General features: G+C 47.1%; 2 protein-coding genes across 5 annotated transcripts in view; one reads left to right on the forward strand and one right to left on the reverse strand.

Annotated features, from left to right (window-relative positions):
- POLR3A (RNA polymerase III subunit A) overlaps window positions 1-10,315 on the reverse strand; it is a 49,878-nt gene extending 39,563 nt beyond the window's left edge. The window contains exons 1-5 of the mRNA XM_026005341.2: window positions 10,109-10,315; window positions 7,265-7,400; window positions 6,877-7,014; window positions 6,277-6,448; window positions 5,873-6,027 (exon numbers count right to left, since the gene is read on the reverse strand). Coding sequence (XP_025861126.1) covers window positions 5,873-6,027; window positions 6,277-6,448; window positions 6,877-7,014; window positions 7,265-7,400; window positions 10,109-10,152 — 645 coding nt within the window. The 5' untranslated portion in view covers window positions 10,153-10,315. The remainder of the gene's footprint in view (window positions 1-5,872; window positions 6,028-6,276; window positions 6,449-6,876; window positions 7,015-7,264; window positions 7,401-10,108) is intronic.
- Window positions 10,316-13,491: 3,176 nt separating this feature from the next.
- Window positions 13,492-19,792, forward strand: RPS24 (ribosomal protein S24). 4 transcript variants are annotated; one of them, XR_012001128.1, is made up of 6 exons: window positions 13,492-13,625; window positions 15,143-15,208; window positions 15,300-15,509; window positions 16,134-16,244; window positions 16,371-19,315; window positions 19,710-19,792. XR_012001128.1 is itself a non-coding variant. In XM_026005373.2 (6 exons), exons 1-5 carry the CDS (start codon window positions 13,623-13,625, stop codon window positions 19,294-19,296), a joined length of 393 nt encoding a protein of 130 aa, XP_025861158.1. In that variant the 5' UTR covers window positions 13,492-13,622; the 3' UTR covers window positions 19,297-19,315; window positions 19,710-19,792. The 4 variants fall into 4 exon arrangements, 2 of the variants coding, with proteins under 2 accessions (XP_025861158.1, XP_072612450.1); XR_012001129.1 differs by having other exon boundaries at window positions 16,882-19,315; XM_026005373.2 differs by having other exon boundaries at window positions 19,294-19,315.
- The last annotated feature ends 5,274 nt before the right edge of the window (window positions 19,793-25,066 follow it).

Genomic DNA, 25,066 nt, shown 5'->3' on the forward strand with positions numbered 1-25,066 from the left:
TTCCAGCACCAAGATCAGTGTCATACAAGAATATCACGGAACTGAAGGCCATTGCAGGAGGATAGGAGGACTGACAGGAGTGTAGAAACCAGTTCCTGGACAGAGCTGTCACTCAAGAGTGAGGTAAATCAGCCTCCCAAAGGGCACAGAGGAGAGAGCCCTGACTTACTGGTATGTACTAGAAAACAGAAGTCAGGGACTGCTGGAGAGATAGAAGGAAGGGCTGTTTGGTCCGAGGCACAATATCCAAATAGCCAGGGCTCCTTGGGGGACCATGGGCTGTCCTGGGTGGCAGAGAGAGAGCTCAGCCTGCCGCTCACTCTGCCCAGGGATGCTGTGGAAAGCATTTCTATCTGGGGGTGGGGGTGGGGCAAGACTGATGCCATTTATAGAGACACTTTATTTTTTTTTGCTTTTGAAAAAATTTTAATATATCAAAAGGCCAGCTTTAGTGACATGCTAGTCCCATCAGAAAATAATCCCAATAACCCCTTGTCAGTAACATGCAAGTTGACCAGCCAACTCTTTATTTCTAAACCTCTGTGTAGAGACACTTTTTATTTTTTTATTTATTTATTTTTTTAAATTTTTATTTATTTATGATAGTCACAGAGAGAGAGAGAGAGAGAGAGAGAGAGGCAGAGACACAGGCAGAGGGAGAAGCAGGCTCCATGCACCGGGAGCCCGACGTGGGACTAGATCCCGGGTCTCCAGGATCGCGCCCTGGGCCAAAGGCAGGCGCCAAACCGCTGCGCCACCCAGGGATCCCTAGAGACACTTTTTAAAAAGCAGGCTCCATGCCCAGCATGGAGCCCAATGCAGGACTTGAACTCATGACCCTGAGATTAAGACCTGAGCTGACGCTGAGAGAGAGACACCAAACAGACTTAACCACCCAGGCATACCACTAAGGAGAGTCTCCTCCCTGCAGGTCCACCAACTCCTGGATTTGCATTTAAGTGGGCAGCAGAGGGGCATCTGGGTGGCTCAGTGGTTGAGCGTCTACTTTGCCTCAGGTTGTGATCCCAGCGTCCTGGGATAAAGGACCATGTTGTGCTCCTTGCATGGAGCCTGCTTCTCCCTCTGCCTGTGTTTCTGCCTCTCTGTGTGTGTCTCATGAATAAATAAATAAATAAATAAATAGGGAATGGATATACACTAGTCCTCTGGAGATAGAGTCCAAAGTTTTTGTTCAGTGCCTAAAGAGGTCTGTGACCCAGAAAAGGTCAAGAACCACTGCTCTAAGGTCTCCTCCAACTCAAGGATGCTATGCTGCCCATAAAGGTACATGAGGTTCCATGTTCCTGGAAATTAAATAGGTAGGTAAACATGTCAGGATGTGGACCATCCTGAGATTAATGAGCTTCAAGCCAGTATACCCACCTGCACGATACCCCTCTCCACAAAAGGTAACAGTTACTCACTGTTGCTTCGTTCACTAAGGTGACTAAGGGGCCCTCTTTAAGGAAGGGCCATTCGGAATCAGGCAATAGTGAATTCCTGTTTCGCCCCCTCCCTTCTTTGCAGCTGGTCTAAGAATCAGGATGAGCTGATGGTCTCTGATGATTTTGGAGGCCCTGCCACTGTTCCAAGCCTGTTTGAAAGGCCTCAAATAGGACCTCAGAAAAATGGATCTCATTACAGACCACACTTAAGAAGAAGCCAGCAGAAATACAAGATGGAACACAGGTATTACATGAGGCACAGATAATAGACCCATGGCTGAGAAAAAGGTAAGATCAAAGAGTTGGGAGGGCGGAGGCTGCAGGAAAGAAGCTTAAGCAAGGGGGCGTCTGCTGAGGAAGGGGAGGTAGCAGAGTTGGTAAGCCAAATGGACAGATTCTCAGCATACATGTGGAGAGGAGAAGAAACCTCATCTGTCTTTACTCTGACTGTGGTTCCTTATTTTTTTTTTTTTTTTATAATTTTACTGTTGTAAACTAAATCATATAGTTTCACTAAAGAAGTTTGTTTTTATTTATTTTTAAAGCTTATTTTTAAGTTATCTCTATACCCAACATGGGAAGTGAACTCACAAACCCAAGATCAAGAGTCCCGTGCTTTTCTAAGCCAGCCAGTGCTCCTGTCATTATTAAAGCTTTTCTATTCTTTCTTTTTTTGTTTTTAATATCTTATTTATTTGACAAAGAGAATAAGAACGGGGAGCTGCAGAGGGAGAGGGAGAAGCAGGCCCCCTGCTAAGCAAGAAGCTCAATACATGGCTCGATTCCAGGATCCTGGGATCATGACCTGAGCTAAAGGCAGATGCTTCACCGACTGAGCCACCCAGACGTCCCATCCTGTCATTATGATGATGTCAGCAGCAGTGCTAGCTACTGCAACTGGGTAATGGCGCCCTAAGCACTTGCTCTGCACCAGGCACTTTATCTGCAATTCATCTCTTAATCCTTACAATAGCCTTAAAGCAAATACTCTTGTAATCCCTGTTGATAGTTGAGGAAACTCACGACCAGGTTGGGTCACGTGTCTAAAGTCCTAGAATAAGTGGCAGAGCTGGGCTCCAATCTCTGATGGGACCACAAAATCAAAGCTTTTCACTACCCTGAACCACCCCTAGGGTGTAAATCTGGGTAGGGTGGGATGGGCTACACAGGGAAGTAGTGGCAGTGGGGGAATGCCTAGGATGCTCCAGACTTATGACTCTTATTTTTTTTTTTTTTAATTTTTTTTTAAATTTTATTTATTTATGATAGTCATACAGAGAGAAAGAGAGAGGCAGAGACACAGGCAGAGGGAGAAGCAGGCTCCATGCGCCGGGAGCCTGATGTGGGATTCGATCCCGGGTCTCCAGGATCGCGCCCTGGGCCAAAGGCAGGCGCCAAACCGCTGCGCCACCCAGGGATCCCAGACTTATGACTCTTAAACAGGAGGGGGTTACCTCCAGAGACGAGGCATTTAGGAGACTTATCCCAAACAAGATGCCTCCCAGGCCATATGGGAGTATTGTGCTATTGTGGACAGGGTGCGGACAGACAGCGGACGCCGGTCCTCGGCAGAGAGCTGGCAGGGAGTAGTGGTGGCGGGGTGTCACGGAGGCTGATCAGGAGCAGCAGAGTGCATGCAAGGGGCTAGCAAGTAAGGCTGCCCCTCGGAGAACCTGGGCACCCCTCAAGCTCACAACTGACGCTGCTCCCCAGGCTTCTGACAGCTTTCTGCACAGCCACCAGCCTGGAAAGTAGCCTTCTGATGGCTGTACAAGGGCAAGATCATCTTCCCCAGCCCACACCTTCACTTCCTCTGCAGGAGCTTCGCCCTACTTGCCCTGAAGACATTTCTGCTTGAATCAGTCACGGACACCTCTCTCCCCATTTCCAGGATCACTCCCATTTTCACATCTGTGCAGGCACTTGCTCACCCACTGCTGACTACTCCTCCTCCCACCTATCTACCTGGTGGTTGATCGTCAACTCCCATTTATTCTTTTCTTTTTGAAGATTTATGGGGGGAGGGGGGTGGAGATTGATCACAAATGGGGGTAAGGGCAGAGGGAGAAGCAGACTCCCCACTGAGCAGGGAGCTTGATGTGGGACTCAATCCCAGGAGGCTGGGATCATGAGCTGAGCTGAAGAGAGACGCTTAACCAACTGAGCCACCCAGGTGCCCAACTCCTGTCCATTCTTACTGCACACAGGGACTCTGGTCTCTGGCTCCTTTATCACCTCCCAGGCTCAGAGCGTTTTCCTTGTAACTCTGCCTCCTCCCTCCCCGCATCGAGGTAGAATTCACGTATAGTAAATTGTGTAAATCCTAGAGAGACTGACGCATTTTTACACATACACAATAGTATTCAGATCAAAATATGGAATATCTTCATCTCTTCCTACAAGGACCCAGATACCTCTTTTTAGTCTGGACCAAGCTCTCACCCCAGGGGTAACTGCTCTCCTGACGTCTATCACCACAGATCATCTGGCCTGTTCTTGGATTTGATTTACATGGAATTGTAAGCTACGTATCCTCCTGTATAGAGTTTCTTGTTCTCAGCAGAATTTTGACATGTGACCAGGTTGTGTGTGTCAAGAGTTTACTTCTTTCACTGCAGGACAGTATTCCAACATGTGAATCTATGACAATTTGTTTATTCTCCTGTTGACAGGCATCTAGGCTGTTTCTAATTGTGGCTTTTCGTCATAAAGTTGTGATGAACGCTCTTGTACAAATGCATTCATTTCCCTTGGGTATATACTGAAGAGCAAAACTGCTACGTCACATGGTGAGTGTGGATGTCGTTATAAGAAATCACCAAATTGCTGTTCGGAGTGGTGATAACTTTTCACACTGCCACTGTCAACGTATGAGTGCCAGCTGCTTCCCATCCTTGCCAGCACATGGTCTTCAGTTTTTTTTAGATTTTAATTTTGCTAGGTGTGCACGTGTATAGTTTTAACTAGCATTTCCCTGATGACTAATAACATCGAGCAGTTTTTTGTTTATTAGCTGTTTGAATATATCCTTTTGTGACATGCTAACTGAAGTTTTGCTCCCACTGTTTAAAATCAGGTTGTGGGGGCAGCCCTGGTGGCTCAATGGTTTAGTACTGCCTTCAGCCCAGGGCGTGATCCTGGAGACCCATGATCAAGTCCCATGTCAGGCTCCCTGCATGGAGCCTGCTTCTCCCTCTGCCTGTGTCTCTGCCTCTCTCTCTCTCTCTCTCTGTGTCTCTCATGAATAAATAAAATTTTAAAAAAATAAAATTAAATTGAATTAAAATAAAATCAGATTGTATTCTTCACATGGATTTTTAAGGACTGTTTCCTATATTCTGGATACGAGATTCCTTTGTCAGATCCAGACTCTGGATCCACTGTCAGATCCAGTCCAAGTAGTGACTGCTTTCTCCCAGCCCATGGCCTGTCTTTTCACTCTGGTAATGGGGTCTCTAGAAGAGCAGCCAGGCGATTCCAGGATTTTGTCATGTTCACCATGAACTTTCCTGCTCAAAGCCTTCCCTGGCTTTGCTCTGGGGAGTGCAGGACACGCTCTACAGTGACCTCTCAGTTGTCTTGTGTCCAGCTCTCCAGTTGTCTTGGCTAGAGTCCTCTCAGTCATTTGAGGCAAGGCGGTCTCAAGTGTTCCTGAGAACTAACTAGGAAGCAATCCATGTGGTGAGCTTGGACAGCGACTGTCCCTAACAGCAATCACCGAAGGCAGGGTGCTTTTATTTGCACTCCCTGGTCTTTCAGAGCCTCAGCTTTAGAAACAGTCTAGACACTGCTGCCTAGACATGCTGAGATCCCTGCCCTTGACTCGTAAACCCTGCTCATGTTAAAGACCAGATCACACCACACCTTTCTTCAGTCTTCCCTAAGTCCAAAGTGCCATCTTCCTCCTGATTTCCCAGTGAACTGTCTCTGCCCCTTGTGTGATGGTCAACACCCTGTCCTAGGATATCAGTTATGTTTTCACAGACCCATTATCTTGCAGGTCCTGATGCTCCCCACAGCTGTGATTTGTCACTGTGGGAATTAAATACTAACCAAAATTGGAGCAACGTAGAACAGGATACCTCACAAAATTCTACTTATGTCTGTACCAAGTAAAGAAATGGGAGTCACCTACAATTTCTAAGATCTCAGTACCCAAGTGAGAAACGGCATCTCTCAGCTTATGCTCGACACAGCCAGTCTCTTACGATAAAACTAAACACATTACCCGCACAATTAAAAATGCATTAGTTACAAGGCCAGTCTATGTTAAACACTGTGTAACATAAGCACTGGTCCTGAAGTATCCCTAGAAATCTAACTTAAGTGGATTTCTCATTTTGAAAGATGTGTCTATGAGAGAGAGGAACGGGTGAGAATGGGTGTGGGTGATGCAGGGGGAGGCAGGCATGTGCTCTCAGGCTCACCTGTGCCCTTCCCAGCAGTGGTTCTACTTCTTTGTTATGCTCGATGGCTGTTTCAAAAGACTGAAGAAAATTCGATACGATAGGATCCACCACTTTTTTGTTGGTCTTGTATTTCTCGTGAATTATCTTTAGCAATCCACATTTCTTTACAGTACCTGTGAGGAGGGAATTTATTTACCAACGTTGGACTAATGAGGTCCTTGGTCAGGCTGGCCTGAGGTTGCAGTCCTCATAATGAGGTCACTGAAAATGCATTTGCTAACAGGACATGTTGCTAGGCTCTAAAGCCTAGTTTGCAAGAAAAAAAACCTGACTTCCAAACACTACATAACAACTCATAAGCTAAATCGACCAGAGCGAATGGAAACAGCTTTCGCTAAGCCTTTCACGCGTCTTCTGCTCACCATTAAAAGCGCCACAGTAGTGGCAGATGTTCTTCTTTCGGCATTTATCTGAGATTTTCTTCTTTAGTCCACGTTTCTGGAGGTAGCTCAGGCCGGGCCTCTTCAGATAATCCAGAAACTGCTTCTTCTCCTCCTGGGACAGCATGATGTGGCAGCAGGTTTTACAGATCATCTTTTAAAAATTAAAACAGATAAAAGGATGAGAGAAAGAAAGAAAAAAAAAGTCACCCCTACTTCTTGCCCAGGACACTGAAACTGAGTCACATGCCCAAAGATGCATAGACATGTTCACCAGAATGCTAGCTGCAGTCATAGCTGCCTGGTAGGATTTTGCTGATTTTTTAACTTTGTGCTGTTTTGTCCTGCTTGATTTATGGTTATTTCTCACAATGCTTATCTATCACCCATTCAAGGAAAATTAAAGAATAAACAATCCTGATGCAATTGAATTTACTGCAAGATGCAATATTCCATAGGTAAGTAACATAAAAATTCTCCCTAGGTGTATCTCCAACCACTCACAATTGCTAAGCTCATCCCAATGTCCCTGACTAGTAATTCCTAAGTTTACGCCTTGAACACAAACATGTCTGTGCCCACCTGTAAGATGCCGATAACTGCTCTGAAGTAGCCCACGTGGAAGCATGGCAACTCCAAGTCGATATACCCATAGTGGCCCAGACAGTCAGCCAAGTTCTTCCCACAGGTTTCACAAGGACGGTCCTTCTCACTTGTACCCTTTGGATAAAAGCACACCCAATTATTAATGGAGACCACTGGACAGGGAAGTGGGACCAGGTGACTCCGAGTCAGAATCACCTGGGAAGGTGCAGAGTCTTCACATCCAACTGACCAAGGCTAGAGTCTCTGAGATGTGCTGGGGAAATCAGGGAGATGGAAAGAAGCTCTTGCTTCTTCCAATCTGACAAGTCACTGGTTTCATCAGAAAGTCAAAACACATGGAACTGGGAAGGGGTGGGGGTCTTACCATCCTATGGTCAAGCACACCGTACAGCAAGGGAGCATGGTTGTTGTCCTGGCTGTACAGGTTCTTACTCACAACCTGGATGTGGGCCTGCTGGCGCATCTCTTCAGGCGACTTCATTCCAAAACAGATGTGGCTTCTGGAATAAAAAGAAATAGGGTAGTTGGGGCGCCTGACTGGCTCAGTCCTAGAGCATGTGATTCTTGATCTCAGGGTTGGGAGTTCAAACCCTACGCTGGGCGTAGAGCTTACTTAATTAAAAACAACAAAAACCAGGGAAACAGTTACATCAAAACCACTTACCAAAAATGGAGATTACGCAGTGACCCACCATAACCAACCTTACTCTTCCAACTGTCTACATGCTCTGCTCCCCTATCACTAACGTTCAAATCTCTCCCATTTTTCCTTGGGATATTTAACATCCCTTCATCCTGCTGAAGTCATTTTCATTCTTACTATCAAATGAATGGTGTTCACCAAGGTCACCAATCCCGCCTGCTTGTGGCTAAATTCGATAAAAATGTTCTCATTTCACCTCTCTGCAGTGCTGGATGTTAACTCCCCCTTCCTTCTTATCTTGAAATATTTTCTTATAGCCTTGGTGACACCACAGACTCTTGGAGTGCCCCCGCTCCGTGCCAGCTCTTCCTTCTTACATCTTCTTTTGTGGTGGTATCTTCTACACCATCCCTTAAATATTCTGATCTCTCCTCACCTAGGAATGCAACCTTCAGGCCCTTCTGTTTGTCCTACACATCCCTCCTGAGTGACTGTATTGCTCAGGTACACATTAATGTCCATCTTATCTCCATCTGTAGGCCAGCTACTGCTACTCAGAGGGAGACCGTAGAGACACCTGTTCTGCACAGCTGTACAGGCATCTCAAACTTGACACATCTAAAACAGAACCCAGCACTTTCTTCCTCAGATCTCTTCTTTCAGTCATTTGACCAACAAATTGGGGATTCACCATGTGCCAGGTACCATTCCGAGGGGCTGAGGATACAGATTAGGTGAGCTAGACACGGGTCACTGCCAACATGGAGCTCACAGTTCTGGACTTATCATCAAGATTGACAGTAAGCAAGTACATACAGAAACATAAACAGATGTGGAGAATAAAAACGATGTGAAGTGGTGGAGAGTCTGAGGAAACTACATTGTGGGGTCAGAAAGCCCTTCTGTAAAACTGACATGGGAGCTGAATTCTGAGTAAGAGGGAGACAGCTATAAGATGGGAGGGAGGGGCGCCTGCGTGGCTCAGTTGGTTGAGTGTTTGCCTTTGGCTCAGGTCAAGATCCCAGAGTTCTAGGATGGAGCCCCATGTCAGAGGGGAGTCTGCTTCTCCCTCTGCCCCTCCCCCCACTCGTGCTTTCTCTCTGTCTGAAATAAAATCTTAAAAAAAAAACAACAGGAGAGAGATGTGGTATTTATAGAATCATTAGGGCAAGGGTCCCAGAGGCAGCACAAGCTTGGCATTCAAAACCCAAACAAACCAAGCCAACAGGATGGAGTGTAGAAAACTATGGTACAAGGTGCAATCAGTGCAGTGTATGGGGGCCAGGTCATGCTGGGCTTCAAAACGCGGGTAGAGAATTTACATGCTGGTGCAAGGGAAAGGGGCTGGAACGGTTTAAACTGAAGTGTCAGAAATCTATTTTGCACCTTCATGGGTCTCTTGGGCTGCTTTGTGAGAATAGATTCCATCTGAACATGGGTGGGGTTTGGGGTGCATATGAGGGGCCAGGGTGAATGTGGAGAGACTGCTTGCAAGGACTTCTCCTGGTAAGACACTTGTTCCCCACGAATAGCAACCATCCAAGCAAGAAATCCTGTGTGTCACTCTCATCCCCACCACTGCTGTCAATGTTACATCCTAAATCCCTCTAAAATCCATCTCTCCAGGCAGCGAGCGGGGGGGGGGGGGGGGGGGGGTCAGCGGTTTGGCGCCTGCCTTCAGCCCAGGGTGCGACCCCAGGGTCGCGGGATCGAGTCCCACGTCAGGCTCCCTGCATGGAGCCTGCTTCTCCCTCTGCCTGTGTCTCTGCCTCTCTCCCTCTCTGTGTCTCTCATGAATAAATAAACAAAATCTTAAAAAAATAAAATAAAACCCATGTCTCCAACGACTCTACCACCCTCGTGCAGGACATCATCATGCCCCGCCCAGACCCCTGCAGTAGGGCTCAAGGTCTCCCTCTTACTCTGTTCCCCAAGAATCAACAGATCTCCCAGGAAGAGAACTCTTTTATCAAGACCTTCCCCTGCCTGGGCAGCCCGGGTGGCTCAGCGGCTTAGCGCCCGCCTTCGGCCCAGGGCGTGGTCCTGGCGTCCCGGCATCGAATCCCGCGTCGGGCTCCCTGCATGGAGCCTGCTTCTCCCTCCGCCTGTGTCTTTCTCTCTGTCTCTCATAAGTAAATAAAATCTTAAAGAAAAAGTAAAGATATTCCCCCACTTGGGACGCTTCAGCCGGTCCCGGAGCAGAGCTCCGGATGTCCGGCTCCTTCCCCTGCGGGTCGGCATTCCCCTGCTTCAGGTCTTGCGGGTTCGGCTCCCTCCGCGCCCCTGCACGAGCCCCCGCACGCGCCCCTGCTCCCCGTCGTCCCGCGCCTGCCTGCGCCGGCCTGTCCGCCTCCGCCTCCGCCTCCGCCTCCCGCCCGACCGCCCGGACGCGACGCCCCCTCCGAGGCGCCGGCTGCGAGAAGGGTGGGTCGCTTCCTCCCCGTGGAGACTCCGCGGTCCCGAGGCTGCTCCCGACACCGTCGCCCGCCCGCTCCACCTGCGCCCCATCGCGGCCCCCTCGGCGCCCCCCTTCTCCGCCCTTCGGCCGTTCTTGCTGCTCCTCACATTTTCTTGGCCACGTCCGTCTCTCGGAACTGTTCCTTCACCATGGTGACGGCAGCGGGGCCCCCTCCCCGGGGCGCGGGAGCCAGGCTGCAGAGACGCCGCCCCCGCGCCGCCCGGAGGAGCTCGCACCGCGGAGGCACCGCGGAGGCACCGCGGAGGCCGCCGTCCAGCGCGCCCCACGTGGTCGCTTCCGCTTCCGCTTCCGCTTCCGCTACTCGCGCGGCGCGCCTGTCAGTCAAGAGAGGCCTCCAACGGGCCGTTCTGTGCCCTCCCCCTGCACTGCCATCTGGCGGCACCTCCTGAAACTGCACCGGGGCGTCGGCTGGCTGGCATTTCAAAAAAGTCCATTTCCAGTCCAATTTTTCCGGCCGTCTGATCCCTGCGGAGACATTGCAACAGCTTCCCGCAGAACGTTGAGGCCGACAGGCGAAAACTGCATAAAATGGAAAATCGTCATTATCAACATCGATACCATCTTCATTAAGATCCTTTCATTTTTTTAAAGATTTTATTTATTTTATATTTATTTACTTTACTTATATTTATTTATTATTTATTTATACATTTTATACTTATATATTTATATATTTTTATGTATTTATATATTTATATTTATTATTTATTATTTATTTATTATTATCCACGCAGGGAGCCTGATGTGGGACTCGATCTTGGTCTCCAGGACCAGGCCCTGGGCTGAAGGCAGCGCTAAACCACTGAGTCACCCAGGGATCCCAAGATCCTTTAAGTTTTTAATTAAAAGTGGAGGCTAAAATGAGTCCTCCCAGGGAGCAGAGGTACCAACTGGACAGCCACCAAAGGAAATAAATAGGTCAGAAAACAGGGCTGTGTGTGCACCTCCAGTTTCCAAAGTTACTTTGAAAAAGAAATGAATTGCACTTATTATTATTATTTTATTTATTTATAAGAGACACAGAGAGACGCAGAGACATAGGCCGTTAATATGGGACTCAATCCCAGGACCCTGGGATCATGCCCTGAGCCAAAGGCCCACTGAGCCACTGAGCCACCCAGGTTCACCTAAACTTAAACTATATTATTTATAAAAACATAAGTTATAAATCGATGAGAAGTTAGTCTTGGTGAGCAAAGGAAACAAGATGAGGGGAAAACAGGAACTAAAGATCATTTATGAATTGAAGAAACACACTGCTTGCCCATAGTCTGTGCCAGCCTGTGGGAGGGGATCCTAGTGTGACGTCTCAGCACATGGGACTGCCAAGGAAACCACCACTGTAGGATTTAGTGCTGCAGAGCCCGAAACTTCTTTTTTTTTTTTCCTCTAGATTTTATTTATTTATTCATGAGAGATACAGAGAGAGGCAGAGACCCAGGCAGAGGGAGAAGCAGGCTCCATGCAGGAGCCCAATGCAGAACTCAATCCCAGGTCTCCAGGATCACGCCCTGGGCTGAAGGCCATGGCGCTAAACCACTGAGCCACCTGGGCTGCCCAAGCCTGAAACACCTTGACTAATTGCAAGAAATTCCAGATACAACCCAACCAAGTGATTCAACACCTTTGTTTTAATCATTTTTTAAAAAGATTTTATTTACCTTTTTCACACAGAGAGCATACAAGCAGGGGGGGTGGCAGGCATAGGGAGAGGAAGATACAGGCTCTCCGCTGAGCAGGGAGCCTGATGCAGAGCTCGGTCCCAGGACCCCGGGATCATGATCTGAGCTGACGGCAGATGCTTAACCTGCTTAACCAACTGAGCCACTCAGGCGCCCCCTTTTTTGTTTTAAGAAGGAATGCTATTCAGGGGCACCTGGGTGGCTCAGGTCGAGTTTTGGGGATCCTGGGATCGAGTCCTGCATTGGGCTCCCGCAGGAAGCCTGCTTCTTCTTCTGCCTATGTCTCTCTCTCTCATGAATTTAAAAATTTAAAAAAAAAAAAAAAATCTTAAGAAGGGGGGATGGGCAGCCCTGGTGGCCTAGTGGTTTAGTGCCTGCTTTGGGCCCAGGGGTTGATCCTAGTCCCCTGTCCTGCTCCCTGCAGGGAGCCTGCTCCCTCTGCCTGTGTCTCTGCCTCTCTCTCCCTCTCTCTGTCTCTCATGAATAAATAAACAAAATCTTTTTTAAAAAAAGTGGGGAGGATGCTGTTCAGACTCCATGGATCCTCACTAGCAAAAACAAATGTAGCAAACACAAAAAAGCAAAGCAAATCTGACTTTACTCATTTCAGCAGTTAATCCCTTAAAATCCGGTTGGAATAACATAGACCGTACTAGGCTAACAAGATTTGATGAGTGATTTTTATCATGCAGAGATTAAAAACAAAAGTTCTGGAACAACCATGCCTCCCTGGGTACCACCACCTAAAAGTTGGGTGACTTTGGGACAGGTATTTAGCCTGCCTGGGTTTTAGCTACCTCCAAGTTATAAAAGGGGGTGTCTAATAAGTACCCTACTTCTTAGCGTTGGAGGGAAGGTCAAATGGCCCAAATGAATGTGAAGGCCATTAATAGGCTTATAGCAGTCATGAAATGAATATTAACTATTATTATTCTGAAAAATGTAGGAAAGCTGTCCTCAAAGCCTGTACCCTTGTCTCCTCGTCCACACTGACCTTTAGAAAGTTCTTTTCCTAGTGTATCTCTCTCTCCTTTTTAAAGATCTTTAAATTTTATTTATTCCTGAGAGACACAGAGAGAGAGAGAGAGAGAGAGAGAGAGGCAGAGACACAGGCAGAGGGAGAAGCAGGCTCCATGCAGGGAGCCCAACGTGGGACTCGATCCTCTGACCCGGGGGTCACGACCTGAGCTGAGAGCAGATGCTCAGCCACTGAGCCCCCCAGGTGCCCTCCTAATGTCGCTTTTTGAACACGCATCTATGTTCTTTATTTCTGTATGACCACGTCCCTTTAAACAATTAACAAATTTATGGCGCAAACAGAAAAAAAGGTCTTTTTCTTTTTTTCTTTCTTTCTTTTTTTTTTTTTTTTTTGGTTATAAGGCCTAAGATTTTTTAGAAAAGCACAAAGAGTTTTTTTCTTTTCTTTGAGTTTATTTTCAATTCAGAAAAATTCCTGGAGAATCTCAGAAAAACGACACTTAGAAATGAAGTAAAAGGGTCCGTTTTCGGGTATTTGAAACAACCAAGTTTTGAGCTGGGTTCCCGCAGTTTCCTGCGCTAGAACAAGAGGACGCTGGGCGCCAGGATCTCCCGCGACGTCTTCCAGCTTTACGAACCGTTTCACTCGCACCGAGACGATTTAAGCTGTAATTCGCTTTATCGTAATTCCAAGTGCCGGAAATTCAAGACCATGCATCAAACTAAAATTGAAGATGCGCTTGCGTTGGTCCAAGTCGGCCGAAGAGCCAGGGGGCGGGCCTCGGGCACTTTTAATCCGGCACCGGCGGGGCCACCCCCGCGGGCCTGGCCACGCCCCCACGCCGGCGACGCTCGGGGTCCTTCCGAACGCATTGATATGATTGGACGGCGCCTGGCGGCTCTCTTTTCCTCCCCGGCTGCTTGAAGCTCGGCCGCCATCATGGTGAGTCTCCCCAGACCCGTGCCGCCATCCGGCGGGTATCCGAGCCATCCTTGGTCCCCGGGTCCTGCCGTGGCTGCCACGGCCGCCCGAAGCCCCGTCGCCCGTTTCCGGCTGTGTCTGACGGACCCTGGTCGCCGGGAGCCCCGGAGCCGTCGGCGGGGAGTCCAGGCTGCGCCGCCGCCCCAGACGCGCCGGGCTTCGGAGGCCGGGGCCCGGGGACTGCGGGAGCGCCCGCCCTGTTCGTCAGCGTCGCCGAGCGGCGCGGGTGGGGCGGGAGAGGCGGCTTGGCGGGGGGATGGCCGCCCGGCCGGGGAAGCGGAGCCCATTTGCGTGTCCTAAGGCCTCGGCCGCCGGATGGGACGTCTTGTGCTGTGGGGGGGACACGGGGGTCCTGGGGGGGCTTAGGTCGGGCCCCGTGAGCCCCGTCCGCGCCCGTTCCTGGTTCGACCTTACGTGCGAGTCCCCTCCCCCCCGCCCGCCCGCGGCCTTCTGAGAGGACCGCGGTTCCAGTCAGCTTCCTCAGCTGCGGTTTTCCAAACCGACATGGAGATCTAGCAGCCAGTCGTTACCACGAAAAGAGCCTCTCTTTCGGGTAAAGTTTCTATTCTGAGTGTAAGCGTGCTGCGTGCCCACCTTCCCGGGGCGGTTACCTGTGTAGAAGGGGGGGGTTCTGTGGGGTGTGACGGGCAGTTCACGTGCAGGTAGTGGCGGCGTGTGTCGCTTCCGTGCAGCACGTTACGAACGCGATTGAGAGGATGGAAGTTTGCACGAGTCCAAGGAGTTTTACTCCACAGAAACGGTTGTTGTGTGAAGGTGGTGGCGGCGTTTTTTTTTTTTTTTTATTCTTTTTTTGTGTGTGTGTCCCCCAAGGGGACATTTATTCATGAGACACAGGCAGAGGGAGAAGCAGGCGCCCTGCGCGGAGCCCGATGTGGGACTGGATCCCAGATCCCCCAGGTCACCACTTGAGCTGAAGGGAGATGCTCAACCCCTGAGCCACCCAGGTGTCCCCTCTGGAGACATTTGCAATCACATCTGGAGAGTTGGGGGTGTGCCCTTGGCCTCTAGTAGTTAGAGACCCAGGGTGCTACCAAACATCTTAAAACGCACAGGACAGTCCCCACAGGGAACTAGCAGGACCAAAGTAGTGTTGAAATCGAGAAGCCCTGCTTCAAAGTGATTCTCATAGCAAAGTGAAGTAAGATTCCAGAAAGCTGTGGGGTGGGTTCTCTTGGTACTGACTGTGCTACATGAGTCCTAGGAATTAGGCCCTCGGTGGGTTTTTTTTTTTTTTCCTTTTCATTAAAAGTATTCCCGCCACTACTAGCTCATGTGGCTCTTGCACATTTGAAATGTGGCTCCTGCACCTGTGGAATTGTGTATTAAATGTGACTTAACGTGAATCATCCACATGTGGCCAGTGGGTGCCCACTGGCAGTTATAGGTCTTGGAAGATCTCTGCACGGTCTTGGAAGGTGGAGTGCTATTATTAACTAGTGCGTTATGTATGTTTTCAGAATGATACAGTAACTATTCGGACCAGGAAGTTCATGACCAACCGACTGCTTCAGCGGAAACAGATGGTAAGGAAGGGTACATCAGTGTTTCATTGTTTTTTGCTTTAAAAGATACATTTTTTAATAATGAACACTAAAATTTGTTATTTCTTTTTAGGTCATTGATGTTCTTCACCCCGGGAAAGCAACAGTACCTAAGACAGAAATTCGGGAAAAACTAGCCAAAATGTACAAGACCACACCAGATGTCATATTTGTATTTGGATTCAGAACCCATTTTGGTGGTGGCAAGACAACTGGCTTTGGCATGATTTATGATTCCTTGGATTATGCAAAGAAAAATGAACCCAAACATAGACTTGCAAGAGTAGGTATTCTTGTTTGTTCAGCAGCTGCTGAAGACTGAATTTTTCTTTTAAAGATTTTATTTGTTTGTTCACTAGAGATGCAGAGAGGCAGAGAAGCAGGCTCCATGCCGGGAGCCCGATGTAGGACTCTATCTCAGGGCTCCAGGATCACGCCCTGGGCCGAAGGCAGGCACTAAACCGCTGAGCCACCCAGGGATTGAATTTTTCAATAGCAGTGTGTTGTGGGTGCAGTGGAATGAGCAACAGTGAGCAGTCTGGGGAGTGATGACCCTCAGACCTAAGGAACTAAAGGAGTTAAGAGAGGAGGTTCTTTGATAAATGTACACATAGAGCACAGCACTTGAATAATGGGGTCTGCAGCTTTTGAGGAGGTGGCATTTGAGCTGAGTCTAGAAGGGCAAATAATGTAGTACTTGGGGAGATAGGAGCTGGGAATGGGATGAGTGAGTTTGGAGAAAAGTTGAGGTTTTTTGATAAATGTACAGATAGAGTACAGCATTTGAATACTGGGCTCTGTAGCTTTTGAGGTGCTGCTGCCTGACTTGGTCATAGTCCCTACCGGATTAGTTAATGCTGAATTGATGCTTGCAAGTCCCTTAATAAGGTACGCCCTTCTCCTTTAGCATGGCCTGTATGAGAAGAAAAAGACTTCAAGAAAACAGCGCAAAGAACGTAAAAACAGAATGAAGAAAGTCAGGGGGACTGCAAAAGCCAACGTTGGTGCTGGCAAAAAGGTATTGTTCATCAAGGAGAATACAGAGATGTCAGTTGCAGGTCTTTAGTTTCTAGAAAGGAGGGATTTATTTCCTTAATAACCTCTTTTTAATGTTTTTTCTTTTCCCACTTCTTCTGGATTACAGAAGGTAACGTGTTTTGAGACGCTACATGATGTAGTATCTTAACACTTCACTAGATTAGCTTTGCCCACCCTTTGTCAGCTCACAGATCAGCACAATACAGGGGCCACATCGGTTCAGTGATCCTGGTGGGCTCGTTGCATGCCCTGTCAGGAAGTTTCCATTTTACTGCTGATCGGTTTGGACTGTAAAAAGGGAAGCAGGTCTACTTTCCTGAGATTAAATTTACTTGCTTAAAATGGATAACTGATTTAAGAAGCAGCTGAATCAATGTGGCCCATGTTTTCCTGGCATGCTGGAGAGGCAGCTGAGATCTCACTTGCTTTCCTCTCCAGTTAGCCAAGACAAGTGATTTTAATGATAAGCAGCTTTTTACCAGCTTTGCTAGCTAACTGTAAATAATAGTTGAATGGAATTAAGGTGTTGGGTTGTTAAATTAACAAATAATCAAGTGTTCTGTGAACTTTTTTTTTTTTTTTGCCTTTTCCCTCTACTTGGATTTCTTGTTCATCAGAAATGAAGTGTCTAGCAGGTACTGAGATTGTGAGCACGGTGTGGGGATGCATCACCTTCACTGAGTTTGCTTTGATGCTTTTGCATGTTGGCTTTCAGACAACAAAATTTTACATAGTATGATCTCTAATTTAAATGCTGTGTTTTAAAATGGTATATTATGAGGAAGAGAGAGAAGGTTTTAATTACATTTGTTTTGGAAACTAAAAAATGCATGTTGCAAAGTGACCTGGTGGAGGAAGATGAGTACTCTACTAAGTAGGCACCTTAGAACTTGTTTTTGGGAAACGCTGTGTCCCAGAGAGTTTCGTACCCAGGGAAGCTTTAGTTAACACAGGGCTTGGGTCCTCTCATTTTTGTCATCAGCAGTCTTCTTCCCTTGGGGACCCTGGGACTGGAACATTTTTTGGCAGCTCTGGTAATAAACTGGTCTGAGAAAACTGGCAAAGCCTCTTATTCAGGAACCGACTCAAAGTTGCCTTTTACTGTTACATTGCTTTTTACGGATTCCTAATTTTTCATCTGATGTCTGTCTCTTAATGAAAAAAATTCCAACGTAATTGTGTATTCATATCAAAGCCTTTGATAAATATGTTTTTTCCACACGTTTTTGGTTGGAATGGTCCACTATGCCATATTAAACACGGTTTTGCACACTTGAGCAGCTTAAATCGGCTTGTGAGGTGGGCCTGGAGGGGGTTGGGGTAGTAGGTTTTTGAAGCACTGGTCCCTGCCCCTGTGTGCTTCCTCTAACAGTGAACTCCCCTGCCAAGCAGCAAAGCTGGTAGACCTGCCCAGGCCTCTAACCACATTGTCTTTCCAGCCATGGAGTTAGAGCAGTGGATGAACTGCCAGAGGAACTACTTGCTGCTTAGAACTGTTGCCTGTTTTGAGGCTTATACTATCAACAGAAGTTGCCGAGATTGCAAAAAGATTCAGTCAGTGGACTGATCTAGATCTGAAGGACGTTTAACTCATTCTTGTCTTCATTCAGCCTTTGAACCCCGTGTGTTAGTGCTCAGCGGTGACGTGCAGAAGGGCTCCCCATGGGGACCTGAGCCATCACTTTCCCTGCTTCAGGTTGCACTGGTGCATTTCACTAGTATAGCTCTGGAAAAGTGGTGGGGAAATGAATGTGTAAATAAGCGTATGTGTTCTTTGGTTCAAACTAGCCAGGCTTACTAATATTACTTAAAGTTATTAGAAAGTGTGTGCGCACATACATGCACAAGCGTGGGGGAAGAGCAAGAGGAAAGGGATAAGCAAGGACCCTTCTTGGAGCCATTGCAGGGACTGGATCCTAGGACCCTGGGATCATGAACTGAGCTGAAAATAGACGGTTAACCAACTGAGCCACCCAGGGGCCCACTAATGTTACTTTTAATTGTTTTTGTTTGGATGTCGGAATTGGTATGTGCTCTTCCTTTTTGGGTACAGTAGATTTTTTTTTTTTTAAAGACTTTATTTGAGAGTGAGCACGTGCGCTGGTTGGGATGAGGGGAGAGAGCACAAGAGAGCAGACTCCCCACTGAGCCAGTGAGCCTGACGCAGGGCTCCTGGATCATGACCTGAGCCGAAGATAGACGCTTAACTAACAGCCATCCAGGTGCCCCTACGATAGAGTTGTTTTAAATTAGAGAATAGTTTTTTTTTCTCTCTCTCTTTTTTTAGATTTATTTATTCATGAGAGAGAGGCAGAGACATAGAGGGAAAAGCAGGTTCCATGCAGGGGGCCTAATATGGGACTTGATCCTGGGATTCCAGGATCACACCCTGGGTTGAAGGCAGACGCTTAACTGCTGAGCCACTCAGGTGTCCCTAAATTAAGGAAATAGTCTTGTGTTTGAAGAATATATGAAGCATTTTCATATCAGCCCAGTTCTGCCTTTTTAACTAATTTGCACTACTATTGGTGGCAGTGAACAGTAGCTTTTAAAGTATTGAGCTGAGACAGGTTTTAAAAGACTTTTTTGATCCTTTAGAACTCTTTCTTTGAGGTAAAATTAGATTCTATTGTGGGATGGTTCCTGGGTCTGTTGATGGTGCTTATGTGCCTAGCATCATGTTACTGAGCAGAGCAGGAAGGCTGAGGCTCAGGTATGTGTACTTCATGTATGTGTAGGCAGTGGCAGCCTGGAATGGCACTGCTGTTGGCATGATCTCTTCATTGTGAAATCGTGCCACTTTGTTTACACATAAGAACCATAGTGATTACATGAGGTTTTTAGAATTCGGAAGCATAAAAATGAGTGTGTCTAAGGAGTGCTCTGTACACAATTAAAAAAGAAAAGTTATTAAGGTATCTGATTGCATGCATGAAAATGCAGATTATTTTGGAGTTTGAAAAGGGACTATTAATGAAATGTTTGTTTTCCTTCTTCCCTCCTTTCTCCCTACCCTGCCACTGATTCAGTGAGCTGGAGATTGGACAACAGGTATAATTCAAGCTTTTCATGTGGATCATTAGGCTTTACTGATAACAGTAATTTAAAAGTCTAGAGCATGTGAAATGGTTTCGTTTTTCTGTGTTTTTCTTTGCATGTGAAATAGTTTTAGAAGTTGATTTACAAATGCTTTCAAGATTCGTGGCTTTTTAAATACTGATTGTGACGTTTTGTTTTTAAGACTAATATTTAACTCTTATTTCTAATGTGAATGTTTGCAAGTTTTATTTCTTGATGCTTTCATTGTGTTATCACAAATTTTAGGTTAATACTTGTTCTGCATGAGTGTGATTAATGTTGGAGTTTGCTGAAGATTTTGAATTTAAAAATTTTTAAGAGTTTTAAAAGTGGTTAACTAACTAAATTTTTCTTTTTTGTTTCACAGAAGGAGTAAAGATTCTGCAGTGGCTTTATCTGTGGTGATTGTGCAGATTTTTCATGAGAGGATTAATAAACTAAGAACGTTAATGTGTCTGGTTGTTTGAAATGTATTTGAAGTTTACTGGGACTGTTACGAGATTACTCTGCTATTAGAGCAGATTTAGATTGCTGCCCCAAGTTCACCTGTTCCAGTATGCTTTTAGTGAAAACTTGGTATGATTGTCATTCCCTTCAATAGCACAAAGATGTGGGTGTAGGGTATCGGTACCATGAGAACATATCGGGCCAGTCTAGTGTGATTTGCCATCAGTCTAGTTGGTCAGTCTCTGAAAGGCACACTTGAAATCTGAATTCCTTTTGGTCTTCCTAGAACCTACCGTTGTTCTTATTACTGAAAAATTATTTGCTGATCTCAATAGAGAATTACTAGATCATATTTTCATCACTTTATGAAATATATAGCATCTGCCAAAATCATCTGCACTGTAGCTTTGTGCTTGAGGGTGAATGGTTTGTTATGAGTACGGAATTTGAAAGAAGCTAATGAATATTTAGATGTAGTGTAGAATTGTTTGGTAAATCTGTACATGCTTTTGGTAAACATGGAGGGTTATGTAGTGTCACTTTTTCTTTGCCGATGCCAGTTCTGAGTTTGGCTTTTTTAGAAAGCGTCCAAGATTGAGGACTTGAGCTGTGGGTTATCAGTCAGTTGTGTGGCCTTAAGAGATTTGAAGAAGAGCTGTTTTAGGGTAACTGGAGGGTTGGGTACCTTTTGATGATAGGATAGGAAGTGTAGGAGTTGGGGGGCCTAGGGTATTTGGAATGGGGTGTAGAGGTACTAATGGCTTAAGAGCTTGGGATGCTATTTTTCTCTGAAGTTGCGTATAGAATTGGTTTGCACCTTATGTGGGTCCATCTGGGATTCAAGCTTATAAATATTGTTAGGAACCCTGTAAGTGGGTGGAAAGCACCAGAGAAACTTCGGGAGGTGGTAAAGGAGTGAATGACCTGCTTGGTTGAGTAGGCGGAGGGATTTGGGAAGCAAGAACTGTGGTAGCAGAAGGCATGAAAGGGTACTGGAAGGAATGGTTGTGTGTTTCAGAGAACATGGTAAAAAGCCTTTCCTGAAGAAGGACCTGCAGACCCAGGGGCAAGGATGTTAGGCTGGACCTGCTGACTGAGGCCTGCTCATGTTGGATATAGTTGTTCTGCTGGAGTTAAGGTCAGACCGTGCTTTTGGGTTTTTTGGAGCCCATGGCCCTGTGGGTTCCTTTGCTGGGTCGAAGGCATAAGCCTGGGTATAAGTACTGGCAGGAGAGTGTAAAGGAGTGAGGGATTCAGGACTGCCAAGTGTCAGTTTTCACCAAAACAGCTAACAGGTGATGTGTAGTGGATTTTAAACTAGCCGTGCAGAGGTCATTTGTGCCTGGTGGCAAATGTAGAGATGGGGTTCCTGTGGCAGCGAGAGGGAGGTAGTGGAGAACTGGTGAGTAGCAAGGTGCTGAAGAGAAGGCAGAGGAGAGCACCTGGGCTGGCCTGGGAGGGGGCACCAGGTGAACTGGAGCTGGGAGAGGTGAGTAAGCCAGCGGTCAGTGGTTGAAAAGTTCAGGAGCACAGCTAGTGGAAGCAAACTGAAGGGTGGGTAGCTTTCATATTGAGGTGCTGAGACTGATATAAAGAGGGCACAGCTGCTGGGAGCCTGAGTGGAGGTGAAGGTTGATAGTCACAAGATGAAGCTTTTCTGTTGGGATGTGCTCAGGGAGGGCAGAGTTGGCAGTCATTCGGCCAGCGGAGCCTCTGGGGAAGGGAGTTAAGACTAACTCTGGCCCAGCTTGGTTTTCTAGAGGAGCTTCCTGGGCTGGACTATGGAAGTCACTAACTGCTAGTCTTGTCTGTGAGCTCTTTCACAGGCACAACATTTTGAAACTGGACAGATTATATGCAAAGATACAGATTTCCAGCCTCTTGAAATCCCAGGCACCAACAGCACCTCACTTTCCTGTGCAATGGTAGTTGGCAAGTCCACTCTGGCCTCCAGCACGGCCTTTGCTCTGTAGCTAGCTTGCACCCTTTACCTGTTCTCTGGTTTTGTTTCCCTTCTGCAGTATCCTTCCATTTAGTCCAGGGGTCTCTGGGCAAGTCACTTGTTGAACTGATAGGTTAACTGGTTAAGTTGAAGAGTACTGAGTGCATGCACAAGGCGGGGCATGGGGGGCACGGGAGGCAAAGGGAGAGGGAGAGAATCTTAAGCAGACTCCTTGCTGAGTGAGGAGCTCAACAGATCATGACCTGAGCCCAAAACCTGGAGTTGGACCTCCCAACTGACAGAGCCACCCAGGTTGCCCATGGGTTAACTTTCTCTTTAAATTGGAGGGGGGAGCTGCTCTGCTGACCTGACTCAAAAGGCTATTTTGAGGCTCAAATGATGTGACATCTGTGAGAACAGTTTGGGAACTGCAGTGCTAAGCAATGTGTGATAAGAGGGAAGGACTTCCAGGAACTTTTAAGTTGTGGATAGTATGTGCTCTCGAACTTGAGGATTCTTAGAGATCCAACGTTGTCAGCCCTGACAGTAACCAGACCATGCTTTGCTGTCAACAGTTTTTCAAAGAGCTTTTGTAAAAATGCACAGTTGACTTAACTAAGAGTCAGCACCTTCCTTTTCTTCAATTTGGCTCTGGTGAGAGGCTGTGGCTTTCTGAGGGGTAGCAGGGATCTTTGAAGAGTGGTGAAAAGAAGCTAGAGGTGATTCTGAAGGGGGTGCTTTTCCAGTCCCCAATGAATGCTGGGGTGCTTGGGTGCTTATCGCTGCACCCAGGTTCCATTTTTAGCCAGCTGCGTGTGTCCAAGCAGTCAGCTTTTTACCAGTGCTTTGCTCTTCCTTTCTTTGTTCCCTGGCAAGTTACTTTGGGTTCTTAAAAGACAGCATCTTAATAGGTCATACTTTTGGAACTAAGGCAAGTGCTGTTCTGATTATAACATTTATCTCCTTTAACCTGTACGATAACCCTAAGCAGCAGATCTTGCTGGACCCACAGAGGAGCGTTAGAGCAGTTAAGAACTGCCAGTAGTGGAGCTGGGAGTAGGGCACAGTATCGGACTCCAGAGTCTTACTGCTGTGCCTTTATTCAGTCGAATACTAATTGAGCAGCTGTTGTCTGCAGGACGTGTATGGGTTAAAGGTGAAAAAGGCTCCTGATTCGTATAAGCACTATGCTCAACAAGGTGCCTATTGCCATGGGGTAATTGAAGTGATAGAATGCCAACTGAATTCCCTGTTGACTGAGCTGCTGTACACCCTGGTCCCTGTGGAGGAGAGGTGAATGAAGAAACTGTTCCTTCACTCAAAGCTCAGGAGGTTAAACAACTCCCCATAGTCTCATGGCCTGGTTTCTCGCTGTGAAGCGGCAGACAGTGCATAATTGTGTTAAATTACATGATAGGCATCCAAAGGTGAGAGAATCTGCAGGATGACTAGGTCTTGCAAGGTTTATGACGGAATACTGTTAATGGACAGTCTGATCCAGATGCACAGGAGCGGGGTTTTCTGTTCTAGGGCTTTGAAAGCCAGAAAAGAGCACAGGGAGGTGGGGACAAGTAGTAGCTGTGGGGTGAAGTGAGCCCAGTCCTTCTGCTGGGGTACAAGTGGGGATGAGTTGGGAGCAGAGTGCTTGTAGGTGAGTGGAAGGTCCTTTGGTGACTTTAGTGGCTTCCAGCAGTTTTGCACAATGCATTTCTGGTCCCAGAAACTCCATTTCAAAAACAGGCTTCAGGTTGGCTCTCAGGGCACAGAGGAGGTATGACGCTTGATACTCATTTGCGCTGGCAAAGCCCTGAGTTGTAGAGCTTGTAGTGTGGGTCCAGGGTGTGAACACACCTCTACACTTTGATTTGTCCTTCCCCACCCACTACCCATTGACCTGGTAGGCCAGATATGGAAGTGAGATCCCCCACGATAACTCTACGGTCTGGCTGGGGGTTAGGGTACAAGTGAGGTTCTGAGGGAAATGAGACTAGAGAGGCCAGCAGGGAGCAGGTTACAGAGGATCTTGTATGCCAGGCCAAGGGTTTTTCTTGTTCAGTATTTTGGTTAAATAAAAACTGCTTGATTGAGTGTCCTCGTCACATGCTGAATTCTTCTGCATGGGGGATACTTAAGCTGTTGGACTGTTCATCATGCATGTTGGAGAGGGGATTTGTGCCGCAGGCTAGGGGTTGAAGAGATGGCATCCACAACGTCTGGCTTGATGGAAAAGGACTAGACCAGAATCCAGAGACCTGGTTTCTTTGGATTCTCGTTCAGCCTCTAGCCACCTGGGGCTATGGAAGGCAAAGGAGTTTTCTGAGCCTCCATTTCCCTGTGTGTAGTTGAGATACAGTAGTTCCCAAACTTGGCACCTGGGGCCTTGTTAAGAATACATAAGTCCAGACCTCCTGCCCATTTTCTGAACCAGCATCCGAAGTGACAAATTTGTAGATGCTCCTCCTAGTGAACTGCATGAGGGGTATATTGGACTCATAGGTCCCTTCTGCTTCTGAGAACTGTTGAGTAGGCAAAATGGTCCCTGTCCTCAAGAAGCTGGCAGCTAAAGAGTAATACTACTTACTATAACTACTGCTAATAGAGTAATGTCAGAACTGACATTTGTTTTCTGCCAGAAAGCCTGTTACAGGAAGTTTTCCCAGCTATCTGAAAGTAGAGTGATCCTGTGAAACCTTTCAGATCCTGAGGTGTAAAGTGAAGAACAAAATTATCCGCTTTAAAAAAGATTTTATTTATTCATTCATGATAGACATGGCGGGGGGAACGGTAGCAGAAACACAGGCAGAGGGAGAAGCAGACTCCATGCCGGGAGCCCGACACGGGACTTGATCCCGGGACTCTAAGATCACGCCCTGGGCCAAAGGCAGGCGCTAAACCGCTGAGCCACCCAGGGATCCCCAAAGTTAAGTTTATATGGGAAAATTTTGAGTGTTCTGAGACCAGAAAATGGCCTCTCAGACTTAGGACACACATCTTAAGGACCCACCTTGCTAATGTATGCACGAAGTACATTGAGATAAAGCACGGGTGCTCAACGCTGTTCACAGCTATGGCATCTTGATGCTGAGTGTATTTTGGGGCCAGGGGTTTGGTGGTGCCTCTCGTTCCTCAGGGAGTATTGCAAAACAAACTCAATGCTATTTCTGCCTTTTTTCTGCAAAAGTGAAAATCCTCTGGATTTCTTTTGGCTAGCAGAAACGGGAGCTAATGTAGGTTTTTTGAGGGGTTAACTATCTCATTTACCCTTTATTCTGTGAGGGAACTAATATCCACATTTTATAGATGAGACAGGCTCAAAGAGCTTAAGGAACTTGATC

The sequence above is a fragment of the Vulpes vulpes genome, chromosome 4, assembly GCF_048418805.1.
Source record: "Vulpes vulpes isolate BD-2025 chromosome 4, VulVul3, whole genome shotgun sequence".
Classification (NCBI taxonomy): domain Eukaryota; kingdom Metazoa; phylum Chordata; class Mammalia; order Carnivora; family Canidae; genus Vulpes; species Vulpes vulpes.